Here is a 21,025-nt window from a genome sequence, read left to right on the forward strand (position 1 = left end):
TGACCTGGGGTCTGAGAGCCAGGGAGGGCTGCTGCTTTTTTGGGGTTTACAGGTGCTGTGCTGGTTGCAAAGGGCTTCGAGCAAAGTTTTTCAGCTGCTAGAATCATAGAACAGCTCAGGTTAAAAGGGACCTTAACGATTGCCCAGTTCCAACCCCCCTGCCACGGGCATGGATGCCACCTACTAGTCCAGGTTGCCCAGGACCTCATCCAACCTGGTTTTGAACACCTCCAGGGATGGGGCATTTACAACTTCTCTGGGCAACCTGTGCCAGTGCCTCACCACCCTCACAGTGAAGAATTTCCCCTAACTTCTAATCTAAATCTCCCATCTTTAAGTTTAAAACCCCCTTGTCCTGTCGTTATGTGATTGAGCAGAGTCACTCTCCAACTTTTTATAAGCCCCCTTTAAGTAGTGAAGGGCCTGACGGAGGACTCCCTGAAGCCTTCTCTTCTCTAGGCGGGACGCCCCCGGCTCCCTCAGCCTTCCCCTGTAGAAGAAGTGCTCCAGCCCCTCGACCACCTTTCGGCAGCAGCCCGGGCTGGGGCACTCCGCGTTCATTAAGGACGCAGCTCCAGCGCCCGTAACTAACCCAAGCGGCCCCGCCTCGCCGCGGACAAGCAGCACTGAAGCTGTTGCACCGGGTACCGCCGGGACCCCTCAGCGGGCCCGCACGCACGCAGCCCCCCCCACACACCCACCCACCCCGCGGGCCCCGTCCCGGTGCCGGGCCGCCCCGCGGGCCCCACCACGCCGGTGTCCAGGCAACGGCGGCACCGTCACTTCCTGCGGCGCCGCCCCTCCCGCCGCAGCCCCCGGGCCGGCTCCGTTCCGGGCTCGGGCCGTTGCGGCGGCGGCCACACGTGGCGCGGCCCCGCGGGCGGGCGGGCGGCATGGCCGCGGCGGCCGAGGCGGGCGGCGGCGGCGGCGGCGGCGGCAGCAGCCGTCACGAGAAGAGCCTGGGGTTGCTGACCACCAAGTTCGTGTCGCTGCTGCAGGAGGCCAAGGACGGCGTGCTGGACCTCAAAGCGGTGCGCGGCGGGGCGGCGGGCGGGCGGGCAGCGCCGTGCTCCCGGGGAGGCTCCGGGACGTGGCCGCCCCGTGGTGCGGGCCCTCGGTGCTCGGAGGTGGCGTGTGCTCGGCTGACACACCCGCGGTGCGGGGGCCCCTCGCCGCTTCTCGGGTCCTGAGGGGAGCGCCGGGCTGCTGAGGCCAGTGGGAAAGTTTCGAGGCTGGCTCTGTTGCCCTCGTAGCATTGGCACCACCGTGCAGGATGGTGGGGGAGACTCGGGTCTTCCTCAAATAGGTGTCAGGAGAAGCAGCAGCAGGCATCACCCGGGCTCATCTGGTTAAGATACAGGTTAAAGTAAGGCGGCGTTTGGCTGGCTGACTCTTCCCTGAGGATCTTAGCAACGTGCTGTAAGGGGCTGGCTCGGTGCTCGAAGTCCCTTCTGGACAGCTTAACTTATCTGTTTCTTAGGTTTAGTGGGCTGTTGGAGGCAGTCCGTGTGCTTGGAGCCTTTTTGCACATCCATGTTCAGAGAGCAAGCGCTTGAAACCTTCCTGCACCTGGTAAAGCTGTCTAGGTGGAGCTAGGAAGATGCTGATAGGTGCTGTAACCCAGCTTTAGCTACGCTGGGGACTTGGGTGGTTCGTACAGGTTGATTAACTTATTCGTATTTAATTTCTCTTTGTCTTCGCTAAAATGTAACTAAGCGCTCCACGAACTGGGGATTGTTGTGTGGCTTACTCCATCTGTCATGTGCTGAAAGATCCGTCAGGTCAGTTTGAGAAGCAAAAAAAACCAACACATTTAGAAGAGCCTGGGCCAAAAAGTTTGGCTTAAAGAGCTGATGAGGGGGGATTTGAACAATAAAGCTGGGCAGTATGACTGGATGGGACTCATGTTTCTGGCTCCCTTTTGTGAGGAAAGGGAATTTTCTCATTGGAAGAAAATGGTAGTGCTGGTGGTAAAAGCGCTAGTAACTCTAGTAACGCTAGAAAAGTAAATGGGTATTGCAAAAATCTTAAAAAGCTCTGCTCAGAACCTTTACTGGAGACTGGTTTCTGCATTACACGATACGTTGGATTTTTTTTTTTAAGTAAATACTAACAAGTGAATGAATCATCAGAGCTTTCATAAACAGTCAAAACATACATTTCTGTAACTTGGTGTTTCTCATAAATAAGTCACATATCTAGGAACAAAATGAGCAGAAGCATACATATATCATATCATGCTGGTGTGCTTAGGAAACCGAAGAACAGGATGCTCTTGAAATGAAACAGAGAGTTCCGAGAAATGATTCATGCAGTGAAGGTTTTCAGATGTCTCTTATCCTATTTACAGGTATTGACCATCTGATGTCTTGCAGCTGATTAGTATTTCTGTAGCAAAATCAGAAGTGCACTGCGAAGAAAATACAATTTGAAGTTACTTAGTGTACTTTCAGCTTTGTGATTTAGCAATTGAGAATGAAAGGCGGTGTTACAGGACGTTTCCTGGTGATCTTTGGATATGTCTGTGGTTAAGCAGTCTGTAAAATGATACCTGGGGGCACGTGTGCTGACCCATTATGAAACGGTAGCGGCACGTTGTCCTGTGCGTGCTCACTGTTGCTCCCTTTGGGTGCAAGGAGCCCTGCGACTTCTGCCTGCTGAACTTTGAAAATGCTTCAGGGCTGGACGACTCTTCACTGCTAACACCCTGCTTTCACTCCCCTGATTTGTTAGGATTTTCCTTACTGGGAATTTAATTTCTACAGTTCCCGTTCTTTAAATTAAACAGTTGTTCCTGAATAGTTGCATAGCAGTCACTGAATAACCCAGTATAAGCAAATGCAGTTAAGGAAGTAAGTTTCAAACACTAAGAGATGAGATGGAAAGGAAAGAAAGTAAAGTCCCTGTGTTCAGCAACCCACCAATTGCAGGGAAGGGAGAAATATTGAAGATGAAGATGAGTAAGACCTGAAATGCATCCCAGAGCACAGTATATTCCTTCTTTTCAGCAGCACACTAGTGCTTCTGCTTCAATTTCTTAAATAGGCTTGGCTTACAGCAAAATGCCACCCCTACTCCACTCAGGGTTAAGTATTGTTTCTGAACAGCAGTGCAAAGCATCAGGTACTCTAAAATATACTTGCTTGCTACTGACGTTTGTTGTGTTTCACTACAAGAGACAGAAAATGTTGCAAATGTGGGAATAGTAGGGGATTTTGGATTTGCAGCTACTGCTCAGATGTTCTGATGAGGCGCTCATGTGTCTGGAAATTCCAAATTAATAAAGAAAGTCCAAAAAAAAACCACGAGCAAATGACAACAAAAACTACCAAGGACAAAATTTCCAACTGAAAACAAATATGTTGTCTAAGTGCTTAATAGTGTTTAATATCTGATGTGTCTACCTGATAACAGAGAAGAAAAACTGAAAACGACTCAAATTTAATTGTCAGGTGCCTAGGAAATGCAGATTTAAGAAGCCAGTTTCATATGTCACTCAGATGATGTGGTCAGGGAAGCGTATGGTAACAAAACTGGAAAAGACACTCCAAATACCCAGTGTGCTTTCCTGCTGTCACTGCTACCCTCAGATTTTAACTTTGCTGCATTTGACGTCTGATCGAGCATTGGATATTTACTCTGTAGGAACCAGAACAGCACTGAACTTCCATATTGGTGAATTCCCTAGGTTTTCTACAATTTCTAATCTTTATTCCCTTTCATAAAGACTTTAGGCCATTAGCATTTTAGCCACCGTAACATGTTAAACTCCATTTTTGTGCTAGCCACAGGCCTCTTACGTATCTCGGCAGCAGTTGCTTCCTTAGAGACCGCAGGCTACACAGAGCTGTTTGTTAACCTCAACATCAACTCTGCCCAGTTAGCCTGGGCATGCACCTGCCTTTAGCAGTGCATTGATCAAGAGCAAGTAACAACTGCTTTAAACTTGCCCTATTCCACAGGAGAAAAAGAAAAAGAAAGGAAAAAAAAAAAAGCCTGTTTGTTCAATTTTACCGTCCCTTAATCTTTATTCATGCAGTGCTCTTCAGAACTTTTACGCAGAGGTTGCCAAACTCCCACCAAGCTGTCGACAGTCATCTTCGGGAGAAGGCTGTTGTCATCTGCTGCGGGCACAGTCTGTAAGATGCAGCACTTCTTTCTTTTGACACAAGGAGAGTGAGCAGGCATTGCTGGCTGACCCTTCTGCGCTGTTAAGCTTCTCAGTAATGACTCTGCCCCAGTGCTTTGGCAAATTCCTCTAACGCAGCAAATGTGCTGTGCTTGCTGGTAATTCCCGGTGCCTTTTGTCAGCTCCTAGGGAGCAAAGAAGTTGGCGCATGAGAACGCACCTCAGCTCTCTATTATCCTTCTTCTGTTTGTTTGGCTTATTTCTGGGCAGGGCTTTGTGTGTGCACACATGCAACTCAAACTGTGCTGAACGGCACATTATCTGTATTGCAAAAGTTGCATGATCTGAGTACGCTCGGAATCTTGAGCACTGTGACAAGTGTTTTTCTTCCAGATCACAGAATGGTTTGGGTTGGAAGGGACCCTAAAGATCACCTAGTTCCACCCCCCTGCCATGAACCATTCTGTGAGACAGCCATACAGCACTGGTCTTGGATACATACCTATTCAAAGTGTGAGGAGATACTAGAAAGAATGACTAGAGTGCAGCACCTTTACGTTAAAAATATTTTATGAAGTGATTCCAAATTCAAATTATCCAGAGAAAGGTGTGTGGAAGCTCCATGCAACCATTTCAGCAGAGGGGTAGATGTCCCTCTGTTGTGCTGATTGGATCTGTCTCAACCATTTGACATAAGCCGAAAAATGATAAGTTTTAAAAGTCAGTTTAATCAGGATGTTGAATAGCTGCTGATTAAGTGTACGCTGTACATTCTTTGCACAGAACAATGTAGAGATCTCATAGAAATGTAAAAAATTGTGCATCTGAAGACTGTGAAATATAGAGGGAGTTGATGAAATGTTGCACAAGCAGCATCGATTTTGTCACTTACTTAGGTTTTGAAGGGTTTACTTGCCATCTTTGTAAACAGTGCATATGTGTGCAGCTAAAAGTGCAGGCACGTACCTGCTGATACGAGTGGCTTGAAGAGCTTGCGTCCTTGGAGAACTAAAGCATGCATTTTATATGCATTTACATGTATTTTGTTTTATTAGATTTTTAACTGACTGTTGGAGAAGACCATACAAAAGATAAATGTTGATAACAGTGTCAGTAGAAACACTGTTTAGTAGGTGTGTCACTGTTCAGGAGAAGAAACAGTATTTATACTTCATGGCTACAAGGACATTTTTTTTTTTCAAATCTTCATTCTTCTTCCTTTTTATCCTTTAATTTCCCTTCCCTAGTAAAACATTCACCAATATGAATTGGACTGCTAAGTCCTAGTAATGAACTTTCTAATAGGAAAATGTCATTTCTTTGGAAGATTAGTGAGTTTGTTTATGGTTCCAAAAATACTGTTAAAGGAGTAATACGGACTTTGTTATAAAATGAATATGATTTTCCTCCCTCTCTTTTGTTGTCTCAGGTTGTACTCTTCATACAGGCTCCTTTGCTAAGAGCATTAATTTATTAGCTAGTTGAACGAACTGAAATAAATTTCTATGTACCTATAGAAGAAATTAGTTGGCTTTAACCCATTAGTTCAAATTTGGAATCCAAAAGTCTTTGCCAGCTACCTTCTCTTTTTATTTCTTTTAATCCATTTAATACAATTATATTCTATATATCTGAGCATCCAGAGTAGTTGCAGCCAGACTCTTCCTTGCTTTTCTATCCTTTTGTCTAATACTCACTGAACCTGAGGCACTTTACAGCATCAAAAAGAGGAGGATATGGGAGGCGTGACTAGCTCAGGTTTGCTTATTTTACCTTAAGCCTTTGCATCAGGTACAAAAAAGTCCTCATGGGCAGAATTACAAATGATTAAGTGGCCTTTCCTCTGACTCGTGCTGTGCTTTGCTTTCAGTGACATGCTGTGACAGCAAGTAGAAACACCATGCCTTAGCTGAAAAGATAAATTTTTGTCGGGGGCGAGCATCAGCCTGAGCTGTGTGGGGGTTCTGGCGGCCGTGAGACGGCTCTTGGTGCACGCTACCACAGGCAGAGTGGGCAGCTCCACAGGGTGGATTCATGCAGTGAACTGTTACAGAATCATAGAATCTGTTAGGATGGAAAAAAAAAAAGTAAGATCATCAAGTCCAGCCATCAGCTTAACACGACAAGCCCACCACTGAAACATGGCCTCAAGCACCATGTCCACACATCTCTTAAGTACCTCCAGGGATGGGGATGCCACCACCTCCTAGAGTACCCCTTCTGTGAAGAAATTCTCCCTGATACCCAATGTAAACCTCCCCTGGCACAACTTGAGGCCATTTCTTCCCATCCTATCACTCGTTCCCTGACACGGTGGCTTACAGGACAGTGCTGGCTTACAGTCATGCAACTCTCCTTCAGCCAGTTTGGGAAATTACCCCCAGATCTTTCCATATCCCAACGCAGATTGATTCAGAGAGTGTCAGCAGAGGGGATGATAAACTTAACGTGCAGTTGGCCTCAGAGGCTTGTTCCATTGCAGGGTGTTGCCATCTGCCCTCCCTACTGTTTCTTACCTTGTAGAAGGGGCATTGCAAGCTCCTGTGTGCGGGTGGTAGCGTGTGGTGCAGGTGCTGAGAGGGCAGTCTTGGCAATTCGCGTGAGCTCTCCTGCCTGGCAAGGGTGGGCCTTGGCCAATTTGACCCCTCTCGACAGGTCTTCAAGCCACAGGAGGCCACTCTTGGCCGCGATTTGAAGCAGGTGCTAGGAGCACCCAGCTCTTGAAGGGCTGAACCGTCTCCCTTCAGAATTACATAATTACTATTTGGCATGTTTTTGGGGAATGGCTTACAGTGTGTGTTGTTTGCCCTCAGCGTGCAGGTTGCTGATACTCATTGCTCTTCTCTTCACAGGCTGCTGATACCCTTGCCGTGAGGCAGAAGAGAAGGATTTATGATATCACTAATGTTTTGGAGGGGATTGATCTCATTGAGAAGAAGTCAAAAAACAGCATTCAGTGGAAGTAAGCTTCAATTCTGCATTTCCTCATATGCTCAAGATCAACAAAAATTGCCTCCTTCCACTTCTTCTGACCAGTTAAGATAGAATAAAATTAACATTAGGCTCATCAATGAGCAATGCAACATTTTGGAATGACAGTAAAGTTTTAAATGAACTTTATTTATTTGTCTTATCTTTAATTTGCATCTTTGATACATAGAATCAGATTTAAAACATATACCAGAGATGCTTTCAGGAAACTTGGAGTGCTACTTTATAACTAGCATTCACACTAGCTGAATCTGGGAAGAGTATTTATTGGGTGACAGTATTTCCACCTACCTGCCCACCTGCATTGCATGCCTATTTTCTCTTCGGTTCCTGAAGATGAAAGTATAACTGAAGAGTTAAGAGGGAGGTGAAGGAGATCTGCAAACCATCTCTAATGGAGAAAAACCTACATTCCAAAAGAAAATCAAGTTGGGTAGAGGGAAATTCTAAACCTGATCTGAAGTTAAAAATGTTCATTTTCTGTTAAAACACTGCCAGGCAAGTAGATGTTCATTTCCTTTATGTTGAATATTAGTATATTTTCAAATTATTGGAAGCATACTTAGGAAACGATCTTTTAGATTTTCATTTCTTGTGGTTTCACAAACCTTTATACCTTTTTAAGAGGAGTAGGTGCTGGCTGCAATACAAAAGAAGTAATAGACAGGCTGAGGTATCTTGAATCCGAAATTGAAGATCTAGAGCTGAAAGAGAAAGAATTGGATCAGCAGAAACTGTGGCTACAGCAAAGCATCAAGAACGTTATGGATGATTCTACAAACCACCAATATCCTTTTCAACAAATTGTGTGCATCTTGGAACTAGTATTAAAACAGCAGCTAAAGCATAGGTAAAGGGTAAAGCACACTGTTATCCATTTCATCCAGAAACAAAGAAAGCCTAATCTTTTTTTTTCTGGTTTTGGTTCAAAAAGAAGAGTTTAAATCATGTTTACATGACTTTTTAAGCTCTCCTGACTGTATGAAAGGTAACCTGAAAATAATATAGCACGTGTATATATGGCAGCAATTTTTAAGTCCACAGTATAAGTCTGGTTTAAAATGAATTGTATTGCCTTCAGGCACTTGGATTTATATTTCTTAGCGGTACTTTATGTGAATCTTTTTTTTTCCTGTTACTTCCTTCTCATGAAAAGATTAAGCTATCACCCAAAGATAAATTGAATTAACAAAGTCCTGAAGCTTGTTTGGTTTGGAGTTGGAAAACTATCCTGAATGTAAATACTCAATAAGCAGAGAGGTCTGCCTACATTGCTTGTAATTATGTGTTTATCTGTCTTGTAACATATTGACCAAGTATTGAGATTTGGAATGGGAAAATGCCCTTCTTATTGATTGTACCAGTGCTAAGTACTCAGCGTTACTTGCAATTGCTTTATAGAAACTGTACCTATAAAATGGATTTTGTAAGAAAGGAGATTTAAGTAAGATATGAGGAGAAACTTATTCCTGGGAGAGTTAACACTGGAATTGATCCCCCAGGGAGGTGATGGAATATCTTCTATCACTGGAAGTTTTCCAGAACAGGAGAGGCAAACATCTGTCTGGAATTTCTTAATAGTTGATCCTACCTTGGGGCAGGGTGAACTCTCAAGTCCCTTCCAGCATATTTTTATGTGATTTTGGGACATCCTGGTACATTGTTGAATTCTATAGTGTCGAGTTGATGAGGTAAATGCTATTCTTAAAAACAAGATTTTACATGTTCTCTGTTTAAAAAGAATCTCTTGATTCAAGCTACTCAGATTCTTTTCTTTTGGTATTCTTTTTATGTATATAGATTTTTATTTTTTACAGTACAGAACGGTGTTATTTCTGAACATCATAAATCATGCCTTGATTACACCTCAGAGTAACAGCAGCAAGTTTATAGTTTAGGCTCAGTTTGGACAAACTTCTTTTAAAGGGTAACAAATCATGCATTTCATGCATTAGAAAAATGTTCCTTGACATAAATTACATTTTCATATGTCACCCATGAAGATATCTGTAACTGCTTCAATGGTGAGTTGTTTCTAAAAGCTGTATTTCTTAAAGTGAGGGATTTTCTGATCTTCCTCTTGAAAGCTAACTTGCTAACCTGTTTTTTCCCTGCGAGTATTTTGTATTTAGAATAAGTATTCAGTAGTGAATAGAAGTTCAGCTGTTTTCAGAGTACTCTTTTTGGTTGTCTTCTTCTGTATTCATACTTTGTAATAGCTTGCCTCTGGCTCTGACAGAACCAGGGAGAGGGCGTGTTGGTCCAATTCACCAGATTTCATAAAAGTTTCTGGGGGCAGCTTCAGTCAGAGGGAATTCTTCATATTATACAAATGGAGCCAGCTGAAGTTCAAAGATGGGACGTGGCTAAATCAAAAAGATTCTTTCTGTATGGGAAGTTTGAACAAATTGCCAAGATTTGCTGGCAGAAATTTTTGCCCTGGACATCCTTTACTGATCCTGAGTTACTCAAGGAAAGATTGTTGCTCAGCCTCCAGCTGTGCTCAAGATCATCTTTTTGCCATAAGGAAGGTTGGGTTTGTTTTTGAATAAAAAAATGCAAGTTTAGACTACTGTGGAGTTTAACAAAAAGAAGCTGTTGCGGAAAAGAGTTACTGCAAAATATGGAGGGAGGCATTTAGTATACCAGTTATATTGTACTTCATGTAAATATATCTCAGGTAGCAAAGGAGCACTATTCCAAGTTATGGATGAAGAGGAATTGATGTGCAGATAAGGCATGTTGTGCAAGTACTGTGGATGTAATTGTGATCTCCTAACTTTAACCAATAAGTTTTAGTGCATGTAGTACGCCACAGGTGAGTTTTATAGTCAACTGTTAAATCTGAGTTGTATATGCTGCAGAAGTTTTGAGCTTAGACACTTGGAAATGTTGGCACTGAAGACAATCATTAAATCATTTTCTTGCTTTCCTGTGTAACTTCTCTTCAAAGCCATAAAGTATGCTGTATCAGAGAGTTGGTTTAGCTGAAAAAGAAGCTAGTTAAATATTGGATCTTGAAACTTACAGGGACTATGCACGTTCCGTCACAAGTTCATTTATGCTGGAATTATGCAGTCTTTTAAGAGGTCTTAGAGAATTTTCCTATCTCATTCAAGTAGATACCATGCAAGATGTACAAAAAATATGCACAGCTAACGCTTTCTTAAAAATTGCTATTTAACCAGGAGACACACTTCTAGCAATTCAAGCACCTTGTGGTACGCAGTTAGAAGTACCTATACCCGAAATGGTATGTACTGATTTCTTGTTTACCTAAGTATTCTAGAAGGACAGTGGAGAAGAAGAGCTACACTAGAGCTGTGCATTTATCTCTGTCTGTGCGAGAGAAAAAAAAAATAAGTTGGTCTTAGTTGAGAATGGAAGGGCTAGGTGGGACAAAGTGTATTTTTGTACAGTAAAACTAGGTGTACAAAAGAAAGACTAATGGTAACTCGTTTCCTACTGAAAACAAGATACAATAGTGGGTTTCTTTGCCCCTCTCTTCTCTGTTATTCTTAAAAGTTGCAGCTTTCCAAATTATGTATAATTGTTATGAATTCCCTTCAGAACTAATTAGCAGTGACTTTTATGTGTCAAATTTCACATTTATTGTATTGCTAAATCCTATCTGTTATAGAAAAGCCTTTTAGGTTTAGTTGTAGTTGTAGTTTAGATGCAGGTTGTGTTCAGTCACATGGTACTAGACTGGATAGAGAAACACAGACTGCAGACTTTTTTTTTTTTTTTTTTTTTTTTTTTTCCTGAGGGCTTTAATGGGCAGGATTAGAGTAGGAGGCCAAATTACTTACTTCTATCCATCTTTTAATCATTTTTATTGTAGGGCTCAGTTTTAAATAGGGTTGGTATCTTACATAGTTGGGAGAGAGCATTGTATGAAGAATGATAGCCACTATACTTGTAGAAGGGTGAAGTTCACAAGATAAGTTTTAGAAGCTGTTTTTAGTAAGGCTAAACACAGTCTGGTATCATAATAACATCCAAAGCTAGGACCAGCTGGTCCAGTGGTACTGGATCTTTGTCTATCTATGCTGAAAACTGTTCAGGCAATGGTGTGGTTCTCTGTGTGACCAAAGCAGTTGTGATGCATCTTTTTTGGCTTTTTGTTGAGGACAAGAACAGCTGATTTTAGTATTCCCTTAACAACTTGAAATTGGATTGTTTTGCTTTGGGTACTCTCTCCCCAGGCACCTTTCCCACTTTTCTCATCCTCATTTTTTCTAGAACATACTTGCTGAAAACCTGCTTGCTGGATTAGCCACTGTGAGCCGGTGGTCTCACAGAGACTGTACTACAGGAATAGTCCTAGCTAAAGTGTTTGAATGACTTACCAAAAGGAGGCCTAGCAAATTAGCTAAGAATTGTTTCTGCTGACTTACGATCCTGTGTTCACTCAGTCTGAGTGAGATATTTAACTGTTGTGGGATGGTTGGTCCTAGCTAAGATCATTCTGGAGCTCCTTTTAAGAGGAAGAAATTTAAATGCACAGAAATCATTATTTATCTGTTTTGTTACTGATAAGCTGCAGTCTTGCTATAAGTTTCGTGTAACTTGAATTCATAACCTAAACACTTTGAAAGATGGTATGTCTGTGTCTTCTGTAACTGTGCTGTGGCCAAGTAAATGCATAACAGGTTTGTAATCTGTTTCCTGTTAGATCATTTGTATCTGTTTTAATTTTTTTTTTGTTTTTCCTGTCTCCATATGATCTGATGAGTTTATGCCAATTACTGGTTCTTCCTAGTGTTTTAACTAGAAGAGCACAATCTTCTGGGAGGTAAAAGGTGCATCAATTTGAGAATTCTATTCAAACATTTTCATTAGTTACTATGAGAAAAAGTCTGTGCAGTTACTGTTGTATTTTTGTACAGTTTGAAGTTCTAAAGGAATTTTAACTTTCTTAATACACCACCTCTACAGGGACAGAATGGACAGAAGAAATACCAGATCAATCTTAAGAGTAATTCAGGACCTATTCATGTACTGCTTATAAATAAAGAATCAAGCTCCTCCAAGCCCATGGTGTTTCCAGTTCCTCCACCCGATGACCTTGCACAGACCCCATCTCAGCCTGCAGCTCCAGTGACTCCCCTTAAACCTACTACAGCTGCTCAAAATCCACCAGAACAACACGGTCTTAACCAGGGACAACAGTTGCCACAAACATCAGTTGTGGACACGCCATCAGGTGGGTCCAGAGTTTTTTCCACTTAAGATGGGTGAGGGAGGACTGGGGGTAGGAAAGAAACTGTTAAAAAAGGTGATAGATAAAGGAAAGGCAGATCAACAATTTGCATAGAAGTGCAGGTGTCTGTTATGAAACCAGCCTGAGGGCTTACTAACAGCTTTCAGGAGGTTGACAGAAAAGCCTTTTCCTCTTCTGTCCTCTATCCAGTGAAATAGATTCTCCCCTTGTAGCTTATCATCTTATACCAGTCAGGTTTTGAATGTGATCCTGTTTGTTAATCTGAGATGCTTCTCAAGAATGCAGTGTGGAATGAAATTGCCAACCTCTGACGGAGTATATGATTTGAACATGTACCCTTTAATAAGACATAATAAAGGCACCAGTTCCAGCTTTTGTGCCACAAGGTCACTTACCTACTTCCACATAGCCACAGTGAGGGACTCCCTGAATATCAGGTATTCTTTCATATCAATATTAGGGTAATATGGAAATATTTAAGAAAATGGTGTGGGTATTACAGACTATGTTTCTGAGGGGTCCTGATTAAATTGTGCTTTTGAGTTTGAGTGGTGAGGAGACTCCTCTCACCTCATCCCAGACCTTGGCAGTGTTCTCCTCAAGAGATAAAGCCAGGTGCAGGTGCTTCGTGTTCCTTTTTACCACAACAGACTATATAATGTGCCTTCCTGTCTTTGTAGAAAGCAGTTTGCAGCAAAACAGTACAACTCCAGCAACTCCTTATTCCAGCCTTCCAGACGCGGTGTTGTACCCCAGCCTTTCAGGAGATGTCGCCCAAGCTACAGCTAGCTCAAATGACTATCAGGGTTTGCTCCCTTTGGACGTTAACTGTATTCTCAAGCCAAACTCATTTGACATAGCAAAGATGGATGAGCCCACAGGTAGGAAGAAAGAGTTGCTATTTAAATGTTTTTATTGTTTCCTGAGCCTTTTTTTTTGACCGAATTACCAATGAGTTACACAGAGGGAAAGAGTAGCATTTTTCCCACAGAGATGACAGGCCTTGTTTTTTGTCTTTTAATGAAGCCATTGAGCCAGTTCTGAGTAGCAGGCTCATTTTCTGCTGCTGCCAAATAAGCTACATGGCTTTAAGGCTATAAGGGATCAACTGTACAGCATGAGGAGGGCAGGAGATATTTATTAGGAAAAACTGGGGGATACAAAGATATTTTACATATACGTGGCATGCTATCTCCACAGCTCCTAGTGTGCACGAGCCATACTGTACTTTGCAATTCAGTGTTGTAATGCGGAGAATCTGTTGACTTCCATAAATGCATGCTCCTGTTTTCACAGGAAATATCAGTGGGGATATTATTGATGAACTCATGTCTTCTGATGGTAAGTATTTAGTATCTTTACTTGCAGCTATTAAAAAAGTAGTAGCATGTCTTTTGTATGAACAGCACTCTTGGTAGGTGTCTGTTAAGTCTCATGCCAAGAGTCAGTATGAAACTACTTCTTTCCCCTGTACTGCCTCCTCTATCCTTGTCATTCTTGTCTTTGCACCCCTATCCATTCCCTGCAGCAGTTTGATTTAACAATCAAAATCTGAAAGTCTTAATCCAGCAAGTACTTACATGCATGAGTAACCCAGCAGTACTTAATTTTGGAACAAAGAAAGAACAGGTTGATGAGTGCTGCCTTAAAAATAAAGCTTAATACTAATCATCCTCAGGCTTCTTCCAGGAGCTTTGATCAGGTATTTCACAAGATACTTATATGCCTGCATGCATGCCAGGTCTGGTACACTGGCTGAACAAATCTAACCCTTTTCTGGTCTTCCATCTTCACGGCCATATGAATGTAGAACTGGGCCACAGCTAGTAATTTCATTTGTTCCATGCCTCCCTCTGTGCTATATCTCACAGACTGCAGGCTGCCAGACAGAGGTGAACTCAGCTGGCTTTGTTCATCTCCCCTGGTAACTACGCTGCTCTGTGAGCAGCCTGTGTTAATATCTGCCCTTCAAGCAGACAAACTTGGGGCTTATCCAGAAAGAACCATGCAATTACAAGGTTCATGAGGGAAGAATGGATTACGTGAATGTACCAATAAAATACACAGCTAAAATGGAAATAGTCTCCTCTCTTAGAGCAGGTACCATGTTCTCAGCTCATTTGCATTAGATTAGTGTTCCTGCAGTACAGAATGAGGGCCAAGGCTTCTCTTCTTGCATTCCCCAAAAATGGCCTCAAGCCCATGCATGAAATGCAGTGTACAGAGAAATGGACAGCCTCCATTTTTTATGTGTAAAATAGGGAAAATAGTAATTTATCTAAAATATTTGAAGATTGATACACACAGTACTATAACAGTTAGAAATGTAAACATAAGTGATGGAAAGTTGATAACATTTCAAAATCTGCTCAGGAGCTCCTTTGCTGCAAAAGCAGAGATTAGGTTCGTATTCCACAGCTATCATTCCACCCCAGCAAATTTACGTAAAATACTAAGGAAAAAGATGTGGATTCACGTTGCCTTAGTTTGAAGGCAATACAGGTGTTCACAGTATGTATCCTAGCATGCTTGTCAGATTATCAAGACAGTATTTTACTTATTAAGACTAACCCAGCACTGGTGATGACAGACATACTGAATTATGAGGTAGGGCTGATATTCCAAGTGTTTTAATTTAAACTAAACTGTTCCTGCTTTACAGTTTTTCCTCTCTTACGACTCTCTCCTACTCCCGGAGATGACTACAACTTTAACCTGGATGATAATGAAGGAGTCTGTGATCTCTTTGATGTGCAGATACTAAATTATTAGATATTGTGTCAACCAGACTACTTATCTACCTCTAACTATAACATTCTAGACTTCTTCATAACCTAAGTATTTGAATAATGAATGTATAACTTCTTAGTTCACTGACTCTGGGAGTATATTTCCTTTTGCTTCCCTTAACTACTTCACAAAACAAATTCAACCACCAGAAAAAAAGGGCTTTTGTCAGAATTGTGACACATTTTTTCACACGAGTGTCTTTTGTGTAATCCAATGATTTGAAGTTTTCTTTTGTAAGGAAAGTGAAAATGCTTTATAGACTTTTGATCATTTTTTAAAAAATGATTAGGCTTTGCTCACAGTTATCAGCATTTTCTTTGAAGCTTTACTGCCAAGAAGCTTTCTATATCTTTTTGACCTTTCAAACAATTTTGAAGCTTTCACTGCCAAGCTGAAAAGTGAAGGATATCAACTTGAGTTATGCTTAATTGTTTCAGTGAACCAATTTTGTGAAGTGCCTTCTGTTTTAGCACTTTAAGTTTCTCACACTGACTTCTGACATTCCACTTTCCTAGGTGATAGGAAAGGTCTGTTTGTAGTTTGTATTAAAGTGTGCCAATACTTGTATATTAACAAGATTTTTTTAATAAAATTGTACAAACAAAGCCTGTGTGATCTTCAATTCTTGGAACCCCTTCGTTACTGATTACAGCTGTGATAATAGGCTTGTGGCAGCATCCACATTTGCTGGTTCAGCTTCTGGATGTGTAGAAACCTGAAAAAAAAAGTTTCAGTGTAAAGTAGAAAGTGATTTATTTTTACTGTTTGGAAAAAAAAAAACAACAACAAAAACAGTATTACCTAGATGATGAGCTTGTCTTTATTATATTTAATTATTTATTTTAGGCTAACTTTGCAGTCATATAATTCAATAATTTGGGGAACTACGGGATTCACTACACTTGATAGATAAGAAGCCACTACTTCATGCCGCAAGAGGAAGACCGGGCATCGTGCCAGTAATGTACGTGGCCAAATGCAAGTAGGCACAGCTTTTAATTCAGGGAATACTTTCAATAGCATAGTTTTGAAACCGTGGAGAAAACGCTATTGCTTACAGCCTAAGTGATCAAATACAATGCTATGTCATGTACAGCCCTGCTAGCACAGGAGTAGTGCTATAGTCCAAGTTTGCAGCTGTATGCAATAGCAAGCTAACAGGACTAGGGCCACTGGCACCAATGTCCTTGTTTGGCCTCATACTGTGCTGGCAGCACCATCACCTGAGCTTCCTTCTTCCTTCAGCCTCCCTTGAGGTTTTTGGCACTCGTTCTGACACTCCCAGCCATACAGAAACTTGATGACCTCAGGCACAGTAAATGCTACTCATCTCCCGTCCAGTTCCCTCTCATTTCCCCAACAGCCAGGACAGATTCACCTGTGTACTTCATACTAGCCCACAGCCTTTTCTGTCCCCCAAACCATGCCTGCAGCACCAGCAAGTATCAGCATAAGAAGATTTTGTAAAGAGGAGCTTAAATTCAGCATAAGGAGCAGCCTGTCAGTATTTAGTTGTTTAATTATTTCTTGTCAATGCTCAAAGCTGCATGCAGCCTTGTTGACTAGACTAAAATGTTGTTTTGATGTGCAAGTGCTGCAGGCAGGAGTTGTAGTACAGAAACTGGTGTTTCAGATATTGCTACTTCTCATAAGTAAATACAAAGAGACAGGTCTTGAGGGTTTGGCGCTGGAAACAACTTTTAAATGATGTTCTACGTGTTTTTTAATAGATTAAAAAATATACATGTTGTGGAAGCACGCTGCAGCTTAGCTGCCCACCTCCTTCTCTAGTGACTTTAGTAGTTACACAGGACTTGAATATGCTAACCAGATACCAGCATTTAAAAAAAGTGAAATTAATAAAGCTGGATTTATAGACATAAAGCAACAGCAACAATTGCCTGCAGTTTTAGTGCCAGAATATAATGCTTTGAACGCATACTACCCTTACTTGTCCCGCCTCAGATTTTTCCAAACAGAAATTACCTGGTTATTCTTCTGAGGTTCCACTACAGGGCCTTTTGATAGCTGCTGTACTTCTTTCTGAATTTCAGTAAATGCTTTATTTATTTTGCTTACTTTGTCAGCATTTTCAATGTTTATCTGTAGGGAGAAAAAAAATATACACGCATTCGTATGTTAAACTGAAATTCCACTGGCATGTGAAATTTCACCATTTCTGCACAATTGTTAAGCAGCCAGTATTATATCTGGAGAGAAGTGTCAATCTGCCACAGGGTAGGGAGGCCCTGCAGAGGAACCTGGACAGGATGGGTCGATGGGCAGAGGCCAATGGCAGGTTCAACATGGCTAAGTGCTGGGTCCTGCACTTCGGCCACAACAACCCCATGCAGCGCTACAGGCTTGGGGCAGAGTGGTTCAAAAGCTGTGCAGAAGAAAAGGGTCTGGAGATGCTGATTGATGCTCACCTGAACATGAGCCAGCAGTGTGCCCAGGTGGCCAAGAAGGCCAATGGCATCCTGGTTTGTATCAGGAATAGTGCAGCCAGCAGGACCAGGGAGGTGATCGTCCCCCTGTACCCTGCTCTGGTGAGGCTGCACCTCAAGCACTGTGTTCAGTTTTGGGCCCCTCACTGCAAAAAGGACATCGAAGCCCTGGAGCGTGTCCAGAGAAGGGCAAAGAAGCTGGTGAAGGGCCTGGAACACAAGCGAGGAGTGGCTGAGGGAACTGGGGTTGTTTAGTCTGGAGGAGGCTCAGGGGAGACCTTATTGCTCTCTACAGTTACCTGAAAGAGAGCTGGGGGTCGGCCTTTTCTCACAGGTAACTAGTGATAGGACTAGAGGGAGTTGCCTCAAGTTGCACCAGGGGAGGTTCAGGTTGGAAATGAGGAGACATTTCTTCTCAGAAAGAGCAGTCAGGCATTGGAACGGGTTGCCCAGGGAGGTTCTGGAGCCACTGTCCCGGGGGGTGTTCACGGAAAGGTTGGACCTGGTGCTTAGGACATGGTTTAGTGGGTGATTCTGGTGGTAGGGTGGTTGGGCCAGATGATCTGGGAGGTCTCTTCCAACCTTGATTCTATGATTCTAAGCATATCTTCCAAAATTGCATTTTAGTAGAAATATTTCTATGCTTGAATTTGTCATCACCTAATTATATCATCAAATCATGTACTACTAACGTTCTAATAAATCCAAAATTATTAAAGCAGTTGCACTTGCAAAAGAGTTGTACGGGCAAAAAAAAGTTGATTACTCCAAGCCTTCCTTCATAAGTTATTTCAGCAAAGATGCTTGCTTTTGAACGGCAAGAGCTAAGATGCATTGGTGCAATGCTAAGGTGCATTGTGCAGTGCTCCGGGGACAGTGATCTGTGGTAGAGGGGCAGGGTGGATGCTGGGGGAATGAACTCTTTCACCACTGCAGCAGAGTAAGATTCAGCTGATCTCAGCTCTGGCACCTGTTACTTCTGAAGTACCAAGCTTTGAACAGCATCTTAGCATTATAATGGTATATTACATAGCAGATGTTCCAGAAGCACGCTCACAGATCTTAAGGCAATCCCAAATTTCAGGCTGCCTAGTGCTGTCCCAAAGGCTACCACAGTAATTAACCTCTCAGCAATGTGCATACGCAGAAGCAAACACATACTCCTTTTGCTTTCAAAGCTGCCGTCATTTCAGAGTACACATTAACAGTAACCCCATTTATTCCTACATGAGTGACCAGGAGAATCAGTAGTAAGAAAGCAGGGGCACGAGGCTAATAAAACAAGTCTATTTAGATTAGCAATTTAATTCAAATCAATCTATAGAAGTGACTTAAGAAATGCAGACAACTCCTAGCTCCAATTAGAGTGGATGGGGCTGTGGGCAGCCCAATTTACAGAAGGTTTAGATTTCCCATAACAGCCTGTTAGCACTTCCCAGTCAGTTTTAATGCCCGGTATCCTAGGTACATGGGCAAGGACTCTTCTCTAGAAAGAGGCCGTGCCTATATCTATGTCTATGTCTATATCTGAAGTTGCCTGGATAGTTACAAGGGGCTTTAATCTATTAAAGAATAAGCCTATTTTAACTTTTACTGAGCATCTTGCTATTCTGCTTAATGGTAACTAAATCCCCAACAGCTTAATGAATTAAAGAATACTGCTTCAAACATGCAGAATAAAATTTTACTCCCAACAAGCTACTGACTTTTCATGAAGGTGTTTTTAAACCTGTTTCTCCCTTCGCTATGCAGAACCCTCCAGACTAAGCGGGGATTCGAAGCCAGCAACGTGAAATCGTTTTGGGGCTCCCTGTTTCCAAAAGTTTATTACGTTCCCACCTGTCTGCCAGATCAACCCGTCAGGTGGCTTTGATGGCTGAGATTTTTCTTCTGGAAAAATCTCAAAGGCCCTTTTGTTTTTTAGAGCTGCTGTTTTAAGTCCGTCTGCCAGCGGACTGCAGCTGAACGTGACGGGAACGAGGAGCCGCCGGCTGGCGGGGGAGCCCGCCGCGGGGCTCTGCGAACACCAAAATGGCGGAACGGCCTCGGGACGGGTGAGGTGGGAAGGGACCTGTGGAGATCACCGGGTCCAAGCCCTGCCGAGCAGGGGCACCCAGAGCACGGCGCGCAGGCAGGGCTCGGGTATCTCCATAGAAGGAGCCTCCCCAGCCCCTCAGCACCGAGATGCCCCCCGTGTTCAGCCGGAAACTCCCGGGCTCAGTTCGCGAAGCCCGCCCGGCCTCCCCCTCGGCCTCCCCGCCCGCCGCTCACCTTCCTGAGCCCGGAGGTGACGCGCCGCGCCCGGCCCTTCCCCCGGGCCTTGCCGGCGCCGCCGCGGGCGATGCAGAAGACGCTCGGCGCCTTCGCCGCCTTCCGCGCCCGGCTCTTCCCCATCGCCCCAGCCCCGAGGAGGCCGGGCGGCGCGCTCCTGGCGTCACAGCGCGCGCCGGGGAAGCCCTGACGTCACGGCGCGGGGATTCCCCGCCCCGCCCTCTCGATGCGGGGAGGCAGGGAAGGGCGCGGGGAGGCTGGGCAGCGGGGTGTGGCGGGGGTGCGACGGGATGCAGGGAAGTGGGATAAAGGGAAATAAAGGGAAATAAAGGGAAGAAGAAAAGAAATAAAGGAAAGGAAAGGAAAGGAAAGGAAAGGAAAGGAAAGGAAAGGAAAGGAAAGGAAAGGAAAGGAAAGGAAAGGAAAGGAAAGGAAAGGAAAAAAGAATTAAATAAAAGAATTAAATAAAAGAATTAAATAAAATAAATGAAGTAAAATAAAATGAAGTAAAATAAAATAGTGTGAAATATTTTTTTTAAATGAAATGAAATAAGATAAAATGAAATGCAATAACAATAAAATAAAATAAAAAAATAGAGTGAAATAAAATGAAATTTAAAAAAATGAAATAAAATATAAAATGAAGCCTCTGTGACCCAGCAGGGCCCTCTCACGGGACAGTCGTGTGGGGCAGCTGTGTGGCCGAGGAGGCAGTGCCCGGGCAGGGCAGGGAGGCTCCGGCTGTGCTGGCCTTCACAGGGAAGCTGGAAATGGAGCCCCCATGGCAGTCCTGCGGGCCGGGCCCGGCAGAGAAGCATTTTCCTGAGCCTTGCTGGTGTTCTTCCTGCTGGTGCCTGCCTACCTCCGTATGTGAGGGGGCTGCACGGTTTGCAGCTAGGCCCAAAGCATAAGGTAAGAAAGGAGAGAGCCTCATCATGTCTTCTGGAGAGAGGACGGGGCGATGGATTCTGGCAGAGCGGTGTTCAGTTCATTTGAAGTGTTAGGCTGTCAGCTGAGAGTGTGAAATGTTTATAGAGCTTCAGAAGTCTTTCCTACAACCATGATCTATCTAGATCATGATTGCAGATAACCAGTGATAGGACAGGAGGGAATGGCCTCAAGTTGTGCCACGGGAGGTTCAGGTTGGAAATTCGGAGACATTTCTTCTCA

General features: G+C 43.3%; 2 protein-coding genes across 2 annotated transcripts; one reads left to right on the forward strand and one right to left on the reverse strand.

Moving 5' to 3' along the window:
- Window positions 1-891: 891 nt before the first annotated feature.
- Window positions 892-15,183, forward strand: E2F5 (E2F transcription factor 5). The gene is made up of 9 exons (XM_035546429.2): window positions 892-1,031; window positions 6,982-7,091; window positions 7,746-7,907; window positions 9,101-9,144; window positions 10,309-10,373; window positions 12,062-12,329; window positions 13,028-13,228; window positions 13,644-13,688; window positions 15,010-15,183. The coding sequence occupies exons 1-9, from the start codon at window positions 894-896 to the stop codon at window positions 15,117-15,119; spliced, it is 1,143 nt and encodes a 380-aa protein (XP_035402322.1). The 5' UTR covers window positions 892-893; the 3' UTR covers window positions 15,120-15,183.
- Window positions 15,184-15,699: 516 nt separating this feature from the next.
- RBIS (ribosomal biogenesis factor) lies at window positions 15,700-20,058 on the reverse strand. The gene is made up of 3 exons (XM_035546431.2): window positions 19,856-20,058; window positions 17,124-17,240; window positions 15,700-15,852 (listed from the first exon to the last, which is right to left on the reverse strand). Exons 1-3 carry the CDS (start codon window positions 19,976-19,978, stop codon window positions 15,784-15,786), a joined length of 309 nt encoding a protein of 102 aa, XP_035402324.1. The 5' UTR covers window positions 19,979-20,058; the 3' UTR covers window positions 15,700-15,783.
- Between the last annotated feature and the right edge of the window lie 967 nt (window positions 20,059-21,025).

Source organism: Cygnus atratus, chromosome 2 (genome assembly GCF_013377495.2).
Source record: "Cygnus atratus isolate AKBS03 ecotype Queensland, Australia chromosome 2, CAtr_DNAZoo_HiC_assembly, whole genome shotgun sequence".
Classification (NCBI taxonomy): Eukaryota; Metazoa; Chordata; class Aves; order Anseriformes; family Anatidae; genus Cygnus; species Cygnus atratus.